The sequence below is a fragment of the Tiliqua scincoides genome, chromosome 2, assembly GCF_035046505.1.
Source record: "Tiliqua scincoides isolate rTilSci1 chromosome 2, rTilSci1.hap2, whole genome shotgun sequence".
Lineage (NCBI taxonomy): Eukaryota > Metazoa > Chordata > Lepidosauria > Squamata > Scincidae > Tiliqua > Tiliqua scincoides.
In genome coordinates, this window is record NC_089822.1 from 263,637,307 (window position 1) to 263,650,215 (window position 12,909).

At 46.1% G+C, this 12,909-nt stretch overlaps 1 protein-coding gene and 1 pseudogene across 1 annotated transcript; one reads left to right on the forward strand and one right to left on the reverse strand.

The window, feature by feature from the left end:
- Window positions 1–226: 226 nt before the first annotated feature.
- Window positions 227–8,449, reverse strand: LOC136639141 (zinc finger protein 165-like). Its single transcript, XM_066613154.1, has 6 exons — window positions 7,736–8,449; window positions 5,550–5,691; window positions 5,064–5,161; window positions 3,288–3,411; window positions 2,109–2,174; window positions 227–1,131 (listed from the first exon to the last, which is right to left on the reverse strand). The coding sequence occupies exons 1-6, from the start codon at window positions 8,447–8,449 to the stop codon at window positions 227–229; spliced, it is 2,049 nt and encodes a 682-aa protein (XP_066469251.1).
- On the forward strand, window positions 2,699–2,813 carry LOC136642752 (5S ribosomal RNA; annotated as a pseudogene).
- Window positions 8,450–12,909: the final 4,460 nt, after the last annotated feature.

Here is a 12,909-nt window from a genome sequence, read left to right on the forward strand (position 1 = left end):
ATTATAATTATTTAACTGTGTGAAGGTAGGAAAATGGGATTTTGGTGCCTTTTTTTCCTTGTTACAAGGCATTAAAGGCAGACCTCAGTATCAGAGGTGAGTCAAATCAGTGGATACCAAATTAGTGGATACCAGGGTCCCACCTGTACACACATTATCATACTTTGAGAAATCATTGGACCTTCAGTTCTTTAACCATTAATGTCCTACATGGCTTATCTAGTGGCTAATCCATGTTTGTTTCACCTGCAAGATGTCTCTCAGTGTGAATTTTCTGATGGTTTGATAAATCTGACATCCGAAAGAAGCTTCTTCCACAGTCAGAGCACTTGTGAGGTTTCTCTCCAGTATGAACGTACTGATGGATTAACAACTGTGATCTCCGACAGAACCCTTTTCCACACTCAGGGCACTCGTATGGTTTCTTTCCTGTGTGGATCATTTGATGTCTCAAAAATACTGATCTCTCAGAAAATTGTTTTCCGCACTCAGTGCATTGGTAGGGTTTTACCTCTGCATGGATTGTCTGATGTCTCCTCACATCTGACATATCTCTGAAGCGCTTTCCGCATTCAGGGCATTTCTGGCCTTTCTCTCCAATATGAATGTTCTTATGCCTTGATAAATTTGATCTCCAAGAGAAGCTTTTTCCACAGGTGGGGCATTTGTGAGGATTCTCTGCAGGATGAATTCTTTGGTGTTTTGTTAATGGACTGGAATGGAGACTTGCTCCAACCTCAGGGCGATCATTATTTTTCTCTTCCATCTGGCTACTGTGATGTTTCTCAAGGTCTTCAGTGCACTGTTCTCCAGAGTGCTCCGAAACAAGTCCTGACTTAGGACGGTACCTTCTACCATACTTGGAAAACAATGCCTTTCCCCCCTCTGTGTTCATTGGTGTGGGAGTGCTACAGGAAGCTCCAAGACCTTCCGTGAGGTCACTAGATTCCTTGCATCCCATATATGGCTCCATTCCCTGTCTGCTGTTGGACTCACATCTTTCCTCCTTCACCTCAGTTGTCACCGGCACCTTCTCTTGGGTTCTCCCACGTCCCCTCCTGGGTGTTTCCAATGGTTCATTTCCTCCAAGCTGAGGATTCTTCACCTTGAGCTGAGTTCTCTTCCCATCATCTGAAGAGGCAGAGAGACACATTTTGTCTATGTTCTGGTGACCCCTTTTCAGACTTCCTGCAACATCCTCCTTCCTGCCTTTCTCTTTCTGCCCAACTCCCTTTCCTATCCCGTTCCTTATCCACTCTCTGTGAACACTCTCTACTAAAATTTGAAAACCAAATTTTTCTATCCAGGAAACACTGATTCTGTTTCTGGATGTGGGGAATCCTGGTGTTTACACAGCTCAGGAAATATGGCTATTCTGCATGGTGCAAATTCAATGAAGGCTCTTTCCTTGGCCACTGGAATTCTTATTCAGCCCTGCCTGACCCCGGCACCACTGGGCTATGGTCAAGACATCAGGCCACTTCAAAGTGGATCTTAGGTTTTCCTATGGACACATTTAACTCTTTCCCTTTCATCTGCTAACCCCTGCTAACTGGGTAAGAGGCACTCTTTCAAGTGGGTGCTCCTCTTTTTAGCAGGGGGAGAGTAACTGGCCCACCTCACCCCAGCAGTGTCTTTTCTAGTGGCTGTTTGCTGGTGTTCTTTTGCATCTTTTTAGATTGTGAGCCCTTTTGGGACAGGGAGCCATTATTTGATTTTTCTCTGTAAACCGCTTTGTGAACTTTTAGTTGAAAAGCAGAATATAAATACCGTTAATAATAATTAATAATAATAATCTGGCTACATTGATTTTTTCAAGGTCTTCAAAATTTTTAATAAATTTTTGTTATTCTACTACTAATAAAAAACCAAATAAATAAAGCAATCCCAGTAGCAACATCTGCAAGTTTTCACACATCTGTTTTACAGATGAAGAGAAATGAGAAGCCACCTTTATCCTTTTCAACATGACTGAATTTGTTCCTGCCAGCTATAAAAATCTAGAAACATACTTCTGGGTGAGAAGGAACACAGTTGGGAGTGTCTTCCTGAAACAACTTAGGTATTGTTGCAAGAACATGTTGCAAGAAGTATGAAAGAATTCTTACCTGAGTCTTGGCCTCGGATTCTCTGACTTTCCACAGGATCCAAGAAGAATGTCTTTTCCTTTTTCACTGAATGGGAGACAAAATCAGGTTGGGGACCAAAACATTCCTTTTGTGTGCAGAGTCAAACTGGCAGAAATTTGTTTCATGCCTTTCGCAGCAAAAAACAGTCATGGATTCCTACTCTTTTGTGTTAGTTCTTTTTGGATTTCACAATAATCAGTAAGATTGTAAATAAAATATGAGATGGATTGACATCATGCATAAACAAATGCTGCATTTGCCTGAGAAGTGATAGATTGAATGCGTTTCTCCTGAAAATCCTTTCCCTTCAGAAAGAAGCCCCTTTCCTAATTTGTCTTTTCCCTGAGCACTACATAAGTTTATATATTATTTCTCCTGCTTTGCAGAGTTCCCAGTGACTTTCGCTGGAGAATTAGCAATCAACGTAACTTAAACCACAAGAGAAAGAGCAAGGGCTCCCATGCTTGACAATTTTGGAAGACAAGGAGTCGTACAGGGGGATGGATGAGGGGTGAAGGGGTGGAGAAAGAAAGGAGGAAGAACCAGGAGAAAGGAGGGTATAGCTTTGGGCTTGTTGGTTACCCTGCACATGCCTAATCTCGTCTGATCTTGGAAGCTAAGCAGGGTCAGGCTTGGTTAGTACTTGGATGGGAGACCGCCTGGGAATACCGGGTGCTATAGGCTTATACCATAGTCTTTCGAGACTGAAGGTTGCCAACCAACCATTTTGTTGGCTGCAGCCCATCCATCCACAGTTCCATTCACTTCTCCATCCCTTGGTGGATATTTTAGTTATTACATGTTTATAATCAGGGAATGTGGCAAAAGCTAATTTCTGTCTTGCTTTGTATCTTACATACATATAAGGACCCAATCCTTTCCTATTTTCTAGCACAGATGCAGCCATGCCAAACAGGGTGTGTGCTGCATCCTGCGGTGGGGGTGCACTCCCAGATGCCTTCTCAAAGCAAGGGAACATTTGTTCCCTTACCCCGGAGCTGCGTTGTGACTGCATTAGTGCTAGAAAGCTGAATGGAACTGAGTCCTAAATGTACAATTCAGAAGAGGATGTATAGACAGATCTCAGATTTTATATACAAGAACTAGATGGGCAATATCTTTTTGGATATACCAGAACTGAGCCAAGCAGATCTTTACCCATGGAATCCACATTGTCACCATCCTCCTGCAGAACTTGCCAGAACATGGTCTGTTGGCTTGACTGCATTGGTGTCTGCTCAACCATGTGCAAAGTCCCACCAGTCTTACTGGGGTTCATCACCTGCAAGAAATAAGAAAACATCCCCACACCCACTTCAAATTCTGTTGTACAAAGAATAGAGGAAATTTACATATGTGGGGACACGCACTTTTAACGCCAACGTCTAGAAGAATTAAGACAGATTCTGCTTTCATGAACGGATATCAGCCTGCTACAATCAATAACCAAGGTATGCTGGGACAGACAGACACACACACATATTGTAATGACTTTTTCCTGCGTTGGCTCGGTCATGTCGTGAGAATGGATGATGGCCGGATCCCAAAGGATCTCCTCTATGGAGAACTCGTGCAAGGAAAGCGCCCTACAGGTAGACCACAGCTGCGATACAAGGACATCTGCAAGAGGGATCTGAAGGCCTTAGGAGTGGACCTCAACAGGTGGGAAACCCTGGCCTCTGAGCGGCCCGCTTGGAGGCAGGCTGTGCAGCATGGCTTTTCCCAGTTTGAAGAGACACTTGGCCAACAGTCTGAGGCAAAGAAGGAAGGCCCATAGCCAGGGAGACAGACCAGGGACAGACTGCACTTGCTCCCGGTGTGGAAGGGACTGTCACTCCCGAATCGGCCTTTTCAGCCACACTAGACGCTGTTCCAGAACCACCATTCAGAGCGCGATACCATAGTCTTTCGAGACTGAAGGTTGCCAACAACGTTTCCTGGATGTTATGTGGTCTTACTTGGAAAAACTAAAGATTGTGCTGTGCATTAGAATCTAGATGGCTTATTGAATGCATGGGAAACAGGACTCATGGATTCATACCAAGGTGGTAAGCTGGAAGAGGGAACTAAACCCTTTCTTGCTCACCCTCACACATCTGTTCTATCCAGTTATATAAATCCCAGGTTGGCCCTGAAACCAGAAACTTTGCTGGGAGAAAAATGGACCAGAGGACAGAATTAGAGGTAAAGGAAAGAGCTTGGCATGCCCTGAACAGTGCACCACCTCTCTGGTTAAAATTCCCCCATGGACAGATGCTTGACATTGACCTCTGGCTGCAATGGTATGTACACCTGGCAGCACAGTGCCTTTTACCTGCTCATTCATTCATGTCAGAGACCCAGCCATGGGCCTTACAGATATCCTAGAAAAACCCAGTCATTCTTCAGTATCTTCCTGGAGATGGTGCCTTAAATGTCTACACGTGTGCATTAAATATCATCTGCGCATATGAAAACCAGAAATAAGATCCAGTTGGTCCCTACAAACCTAACGTGCAGTAAACCAAAGAATGGCAATGCTGGTAGTTCTCCAACATCTCAAAAGGCACCTCTCCGAAGAGACAAAGGGAGAGAGTCTGGAAAATCAGAGTTTTTCCTAGGGCCTTCCTAAGATATCCTGGTGTCTGAGGCAGTGTGCCAAATACAGTCTTTTCAATACTGCTAATGAATGAAGAGTAATGAATGAATGAATTAATAAATTAAATGAATGAATGGTAATTACTGATCATTCCCTTGACTGGAAAAAGAAGAGGGCTATGGAGCAGAAGAGGTCCAGGAGACTTGGAGGAAAATGGACAGATGCCACCCAGCTCAATCTTACCGGAGGCAAACACCTCAGTTGGCCTCATGATGAACTGGCTCCAGTTCTCTCTGACACAAGAACATTCGCTACCACCTGGTTTATGTGTCTGCTCTGGCCCTGCACAAACCAACCTGGTCCACTTGGGCGCCAAGAGCCTTGGACTGCTCAGCTTCATCCATGTTCTGATCTTCCGGGGGAAGCAACAAAGTTGGACGTGTGATTCCAGTGCCTGTGAGGGACGGAAGGGACATAATATGGAGAGAGAGGATTGGTACAGCTGTTCATCCTTAGAGGTGGCCAGAAGTAAAGCAGGACAGATGTCTGTCCCTTGGACAGCTGCAGACAAGCAGGAATTGTGAGTTGTCCCTGCTAAATTCCCTCTTCCACTACCACCACTGTTACTACTTAGATACTACTAGACCTGGCAAACAGAGGGCAAGCAAAAGGGCTATACTTGGGCAGAAGAGGACGGTTGACAGATGCCTTCTCGCCCTCTGGATCACTACTTGCTACAGCTGCAAAAGGTACAGCTGCAAAAGGTACAGGACGGTTGACCTCCCTTTACATTCCATTACCCTCCTCATGACAGCACTGAGGGCCACAGGCTGAACCCTTACCTGGCACAGCGACCTCCCCACTGACGTTCTGCTGGGTGTTCCTGAATATCTCTGCCTGTTCATTGGAGATCTCCCCCTGCACCATGTCCAAGGGTTCCTCCTTTACATCCAGGGGACCCAAAGCCCATTCCTGCAATGGCTCCTGAAGCAGTGAAGAGAATCACACTCAGAACACAGGGACTAGGGACAAGAGACACATCCTGCTCCCATACACCCTATTCCCTTGGTGCATAATTCCTGAAGTGGTTTCTGATAAAGAAAGTCTCTGCAGCTTTCTAGGCCTCTTGTAGCTGAGCAAACTACCTAACTGAGAGTACCAAATAAGGTGGCCAATATTTTTCCCCATGTCAATTCCTGGGCTGTTAGGACTGACCAGGCATGTTCAGTGCTCCCTCCCTAGTGCTATTTTCATTAGGGAAAAAGCTATGCCTGTGAATTTTCTATGCTGTTGTGCTTAAAGGTACAGACAATAAAATTTGCCAGTATAAATTTCTCTTGCAGGAGCATTAAGAATCTAACAGCCCAATTTTATTGGCACCCTGTGCTGCCAGAACTAAGGTTCTGGCAATTGAAAGAGATGCCAAACCTGGACTAATGTTGTGCGCTGCCCAGCCACTGCTGCACATGGCAAGAGATGTGTGGCAGCAGCTCTGGGAAGCTTTGCAGGTCCTGGTAAGCCAGGAGTCAGGGGATTGCTGGAACCCACCAGTGTTGGGCAAAGAGGCAAAGGTCCTTGTCCAGCCAAGACCAACTCTACAAGATAGGCAGCATCCACCCATGGCCATTGCTATATCCCTCCAGGAGTCTGTCCAATCTCCCTTGCAACTGTCACCACATTAAGGAGAAAGCAAGTCAGAGAAGGTTGTCCAGTAGGAAGCATGTATATTAAATAAAAACCTTTTACAGATCTCTTCCTTTCTCTCCCTGACAGATAGTAAAGAAATTAGTCCATCACATCCTTGTGGAGGAGCCAAAATGGCTGCTGCTCATCCAGGCCAGGTAAGAGACAGGAATGGGGGAAACCTGGGTGTGTGAAGAGTGCCTTGTTTGCCCCTATTTTGTTTGGTGTTTTTAGACACTTTTGGGACAACTCTCCAGAGGCTTCTCTGCCGCCTAAAAGGTAGCCTTTGTGTGGAAACTCCACTATTCTCCAGATACGTGTTGTTTGTGGATTTGGCTTCTTTGCCCTTAATTTTCACGAATTCAATGCATTTTGGAATCATTAACTATCAGTAGTGATTCACTTTCAACATCACTGCAGTTCTTTTTGAATCTGAATGTCTTACCTTTTTCAGTCAAGAAGGGCGCAGTCCTAACCCACTTTCCAGCACTGACGTAAGGGCAATGCAGCTTCGAGGCAAGGGAACAAACATTCCCTTGCTTTGAGGAGGCTTCCCTGAGTGCCACCCAACTGCAGGATGCAGCACATTTCCCATTGGCACTGCTATGCCAATGATGGAAAGTTGGTTAGGATTTGAGCCAAAAATGCATATATATGAAAAATACACATAAATCCCAAACGCACTTCTTCTTGTATCCAACACAAATGTTTAAACTCATTTAAAGGTACTCAATTAATGTGAACTAATTGAAATGGTAAAAAGATGTTTATTCTGAATGGCTTGGGAATTTCCTCCTTCTACATATGCACATCATATGTCCGCTTGCAGAGATGCCTTTAAGTCAGTGGTTCTCAACCTTTCAGCACAGGGACCCATTTTTTAGAATGAGAATCTGTTGGGACCCACCAGAAGTGATGTCAGCACCAGAAGTGACACCATCAAGCAGGAAAAATTTTAACAATCCTAGGCTACAATCCTACCCGCACTTAACCAGGAGTAAGTCCCATTGACTATCACTGTTAAAAGCATATACAGAGTAAAAGTATTGATGTGTAACATTTCCCTAAATTCAGTCACATGCCATGGTAGAATCAAGTCTAATACATTAAAAATAAAATATTGTAATGAATGGGGACCCACATGAAATTGGCTTGTACCCCACCTAGTGGGTCCCAATCCACAGTTTGAGAAACTTCAGCAGCTGGTGAGATGATTGTTGGGAGGCTTTTGGCAGTTCCTACCTACCTACCATTAATTCTTTCCAGATTTAGCTGAAGGTTGGCAGGTGCTCCATACAACCCATTCCAGATTCTACAATCTTGGAATTAAATATCAAGAACTCACCTGCCACATCCCTGTGCTGGCCTCTCTCCGGTTCACCAGGAAATCCTCCAGCAGAACCACTGCCTGGGTACAGCTGTCCGGGCCTCCTGCCCGGATCCAGCTCTGGACGTCCACCGGCAGGCTGGCCAGGAACTGCTCCAGGACCAGCAGCTCCAGGATCTGCTCCTTCGTGTGCCTCTCTGGCTTCAGCCACTGGCAGCAAAGCTCCTGCAGCTGGCTGTACATCCTTCGCGGGTCTCCCAGCTCCGGACAGCAGAACTGCCGGAAGTGCTGGCGCTGTGCCTCCCTCCTCAGGGCATCCCCTCTCAGGATGGCGGCCTTCACTTTCCCATAGTCCTCCTTGTCTCTGGCTGCCAGGAGGCTGAAGGCCTGCTGGGCTTCTCCACTCAGGGCGGGCAGGAGCCGAGCCACCCACTCTCCTCGGGGCCACCGACAGGCTGCAGCCACTTGCTCAAAGGAGGCCAGGAAGGCCTTGGCATCATCCCAGGGGGTGGCCTCTGGCAGTTGGGGGCTTCCCAATGTGGACTGAGGGGCTTGCAGGGTCTTGAGGAACTCTTGCCATTGAGCTTCCCAGTGCTGTTGCACCCTCCTGCCTGGCCCCTCTTGGCCCTTTTGTGGCTCCATCACAGCTTCAGGCTGGTCTCTGTCTGGGGCTTTTCCTGCCCCTCCAGATCGGTCTTCAGCTTTTGGACCTTCACAGGTTTCCTCTTTCATAGCTCTGCTCCAAAGAGAAACTAGGGCTGAGCTTCCGGAGAAGCTGTTTTAGGCAAACACTTCTGCTCTCAAATCCCTGATCTGCCCACAAGGAGAGAGAAGGAAATGACCCAACTTCTGCCTTCTTGCTGGTCTTATTGTCCTTCCAAAAGGGATGATTCAGGGGGAATGAGATTTACATGGCAACAAAAGAGCTGCCACTGTAAGAGGCTCCCAGCAATTCAAGACCATTGCCTGGAGGTATTCTGGAGCTGAAAGGGGCAGTTCCTCCTGAGACACTAACAGTGGAACCTGCAGGTGTTTCCTGTGCCTCTCTTTAGACTTCTAGTGAGCCCTTTTGAGACAGGAAAGTGCATTTTCCTGTCTTCCTATGTAAACTGCTTTGTGGTCTTTTTGCTTCCTGTTGATGAAAAGTGGTATATAAATATTCTTTATTATCTCTAGGACCTTCCACAAAATTAACTGTTTATTATTAGTAGCATTGTGTACTTTGTGATCAGTGTAGACTTTACAACTCAAAAAAGTTAGGCTCCTGCCCTTAGGAGCTTGCAATCAAAATTTGGGGGATGGGGGGCAGCTGGGCAATGGAGACAACATGAGCCTTTTACAGCTCTGCAGATTTCCTTTCACTTGGGTGATAAGAGACAGAGGGGTTAATTCTCAGGTTTCATAGTGCAGAGAGGTTTTGAACTAAACCAGCAACAGTTTCCCCATCTCAAGGGCAGGAAGTTTGTGGCAAGCTGCCTTTCTCTCCAGTGGGGAGACAGCACTTTTTTTTTTTCCAACTCCTCCTCCTGTTGGTCTCTACTGTCCACACTTCTTCACACTTTCTCCCTCCAGCCCCAGTCCCTGAACTCACCTTTCCTGCTGCCATTCAAAAATAAAATCCCCTCCCAGGGAAGAGGAAGGCTTCCTCATTGACATCCCCACCCTCCTTCTCAAATTTCTCCAGTGCTCTAGAAGTCACCATTTAACCCTTTCAAGCCTCCTAAAAACATACCTGTAAAGCCACCTGGTTTCCTTGTCTACCAACATAAGAACATAAGAACAGCCCCACTGGATCAGGCCATAGGCCCATCTAGTCCAGCTTCCTGTATCTCACAGCGGCCCACCAAATGCCCCAGGGATCACACCAGATAACAAGAGACCTCATTCTGGTGCCCTCCCTTGCAGCTGACATTCTGACATAGCCCATTTCTAAAATCAGGAGGTTGCGCATACACATCATGGCTTGTACCCCATAATGGATTTTTCCTCCAGAAACTTGTCCAATCCCCTTTTAAAGGCATCTAGGCTAGACGCCATCACCACATCCTGTGGCAAGGAGTTCCACAGACCGACCACATGCTGAGTAAATGTCCCTCCCTCTTGAAATGAGTAGTACTCATGAGTAGTACTCATTTCAGGCAAGTCTTTCAGTGAATTCCACTCTCAGTAGGGGAGAATGCCTTACAACAACCCTGCAATGTAGTCCACTGAAGATGTAGAGAGCAGGGGAGCTCTGTCAGCAATTTCTTTGGGATCCCCACCCTTATCTCACTAATGCCAACTGAGGAGGAGGCACTAGAGTGACTTTGGATAACCTTTTATGTGCAGGCTCCTGATGCTCTTGCCATAAGGAACGAAGTAATTATGTGAGGTTGTGACCCTCGGCCATTCTTGGCTTCAGCTCATTTCTTTGAACCAGACCCTATGTGTGGAGCTTAGACCCTATGTCTGCAGCTAACTTTGAGATGCATAAAATTACGCAGAGGATAAAGTAGATATAGAGGGATGCTCTTTTCTCTCTCACACAACATCAGAACCAGGGGACAGCCACTAAAATTGAGTGTTGGGAGAGTTAGAACAGACAAGAGAAAATATTTCTTTACTCAGCGTGTGTGGTCGGTGTGTGGAACTCCTTGCCACAGGATGTGGTGACGGCATCTGGCCTGTTCAGACAAAAGAAAATATTTCTTCACCCAGTATGTAATTAGTTTGTGGAATTCCTTGCCACAATGAGATCGGACAAATTTCTAGAAGAAAAATCCATCACAGTTTACAAACTATGATGGACAGAACCACAGGTGCAGAAATTTTCTGAGTGTCCTCCTTTGGCTCATGGGCCCAAGTACAATTTACCCCCTGCACCATCCTGAAATGGACTCCTGAAGGAGTTGTCCCCCCACCCTCTTGCCCTGTGTGTCAGTGTTACCCCCCTATGAACAACAGCCCAGTCCTATCCCCCCACCACCACCAATGACGATGCAGCTGCACTGACGGAGCATGTGCTTTATCCACTGCTGGGGGACTTTGACTGGAAGGTCAACCAGAGAAAGCAAAAGTCTTATCTTTTAAATCTTTTGTCAAGGTAAGTTAAAAAAAACAAAACCTTTTTTCATTTATGTCTGGGTAGTCCTCCTGGCTGCCTTATGGGTCTCCTCAAACCTATGGGCTATGTGGCTGGCACACATCCAAAGAAAGGGAACATGTCAGGATGAAAAATGGGGGATAGGATATGCTTCTGCTGCCAAGATCCGCCCTGGATCAGGGTCTTATGCTGCCTAAACACAAGCTGTAACTACACAGCTCCTCACAAGACACAATTAATAGTAGGACATGTTTGCACCCTGACTTTCCAGTAAGTCTCACTGGACAGAGTGGGACATATTTTCTTTGAGAACCATATATGATAATTGGGCAGTAGCTGTATTTCTTTGTTTATTTAATCAACCAAAGTATCTTGTGGCACCTTAAATGAACTTCAGTTTTCTTGGTTCTGAACCCAGGACTTCCTGGTGCCATATGCCAAATGCTGCCCCACTTTACATGTTGATGCTCCAGCCTGTATTCCTGTAATCCAGTGGGTCTCACACATTGAGCTCCGGGACCCACTTTTTAGAATGAGAATCTGTCAGGACTCGCCGGAAGTGATGTCATGACCAGAAGTGACATCATCAAGCAGGAACATTTGCAACAATCCTAGGCTGCAAATCCTACCCACACATACCAGGAGTAAGTCCCATTTACTATCGTTGTTAAAAGAATAAACAGAGTAGCTTGCTAAAAGCACAGGTCTGTCACATTTCCCCAAATGCAGTCACATCCCAGGGGAGCATCAAGTCTAATATATTAAAAATAAAATATTGAAATGAATGGGGACCCACCTGAAATTGGCTCATGACCCACCTAGTGGGTCCCGATCCACAATTTGAGAAACACTGCTCTACTCTACGCTGCAGGGAATAAAGTAGTGGTACAAGGAGGCCCCACTCCGTTCCCTGTCAATCCTGCCATTGCAGCAGCCCTGCAGCCAACCAGACACCACTTCCTGAGGGACAGGGGCAGGATGTGGCAGCCTCCCCTGTTGGGTGGTGCAGTGTTGAGTCATGAGCAAGCATTCTGAGCCAGTCCTGCCAGGGCACTCCTGATGTGGTGCCATGGCGCACAGTTTGGGAATCATTGCACCACCTCTCCTCTCCACTTCTGCTTCATCCCAATCTTCCTTTTCCAGACAGTGAGAGGAGAAGGCACAGGGGAGTGCAGTTGGAAATCCCTGCCATGCTGTTTCTGAGGCAGTTGCCTCACCTGACCTCATGGCTGTGCCAGCCTAAAAGATGCATCTGAGGACATGCTCTCTATTGCACAAAAATGTATATCACAAGATATATATTCATCTTCAGGATTGTGTTGTTTGGAACTTTGTCCTGCCAGGTGATGCCGAGGATGCGTCGGAGGCAGCGCATGTGGAAAGCGTTCAGTTTCCTCTCCTGTTGTGAGCGAAGAGTCCATGACTCGCTGCAGTACAGAAGTGTACTCAGGATACAAGCTCTGTAGACCTGGATCTTGGTATGTTCCATCAGCTTCTTGTTGGACCAGACTCTCTTTGTGAGTCTGGGAAACATGGTAGCTGTTTTACCGATGCGCTTGTTTAACTCGGTATCGAGAGAAAGATTGTCGGAGATCGTTGAGCCAAGGTACACAAAGTCATGGATAACCTCCAGTTCGTGCACAGAGATTGTATGGATTATACACATATGAATCTCTGGTATCTCTGTGGTCTTAATGACTAAGCATTGTTTAGTTAATGCCAGATGCAAGGGAGGGCACCAGGATGCAGGTCTCTTGTTGTGCTCCCTGTGGCATTTGGTGGGCCACTGTGAGATACTGGAAGCTGGACTAGATGGGCCTATGGTCTGATCCAGCAGGGCTGTTCTTATGTTTATTATACTCTGGTAGATCTGTTAGCATTTTTCCTAATCTTTCTTCATTCAGAGCTCATCTTTCCAGTTGAGATAACCTAGCCCATTCCAGACTTTTGTTTGCTTTAAAGGTTCAAAAACACAAATTCTAGCAAATAGACCTATTCATGCATTGCTACCTTAGGTATATTTCTTTCCTGCCTGGCATAGGTTGCAATAAATTGTTGCAAGCACCAGTGAGGTTTGGCCTTTTGCATCTTCTCTGCCTACAGAATTTGA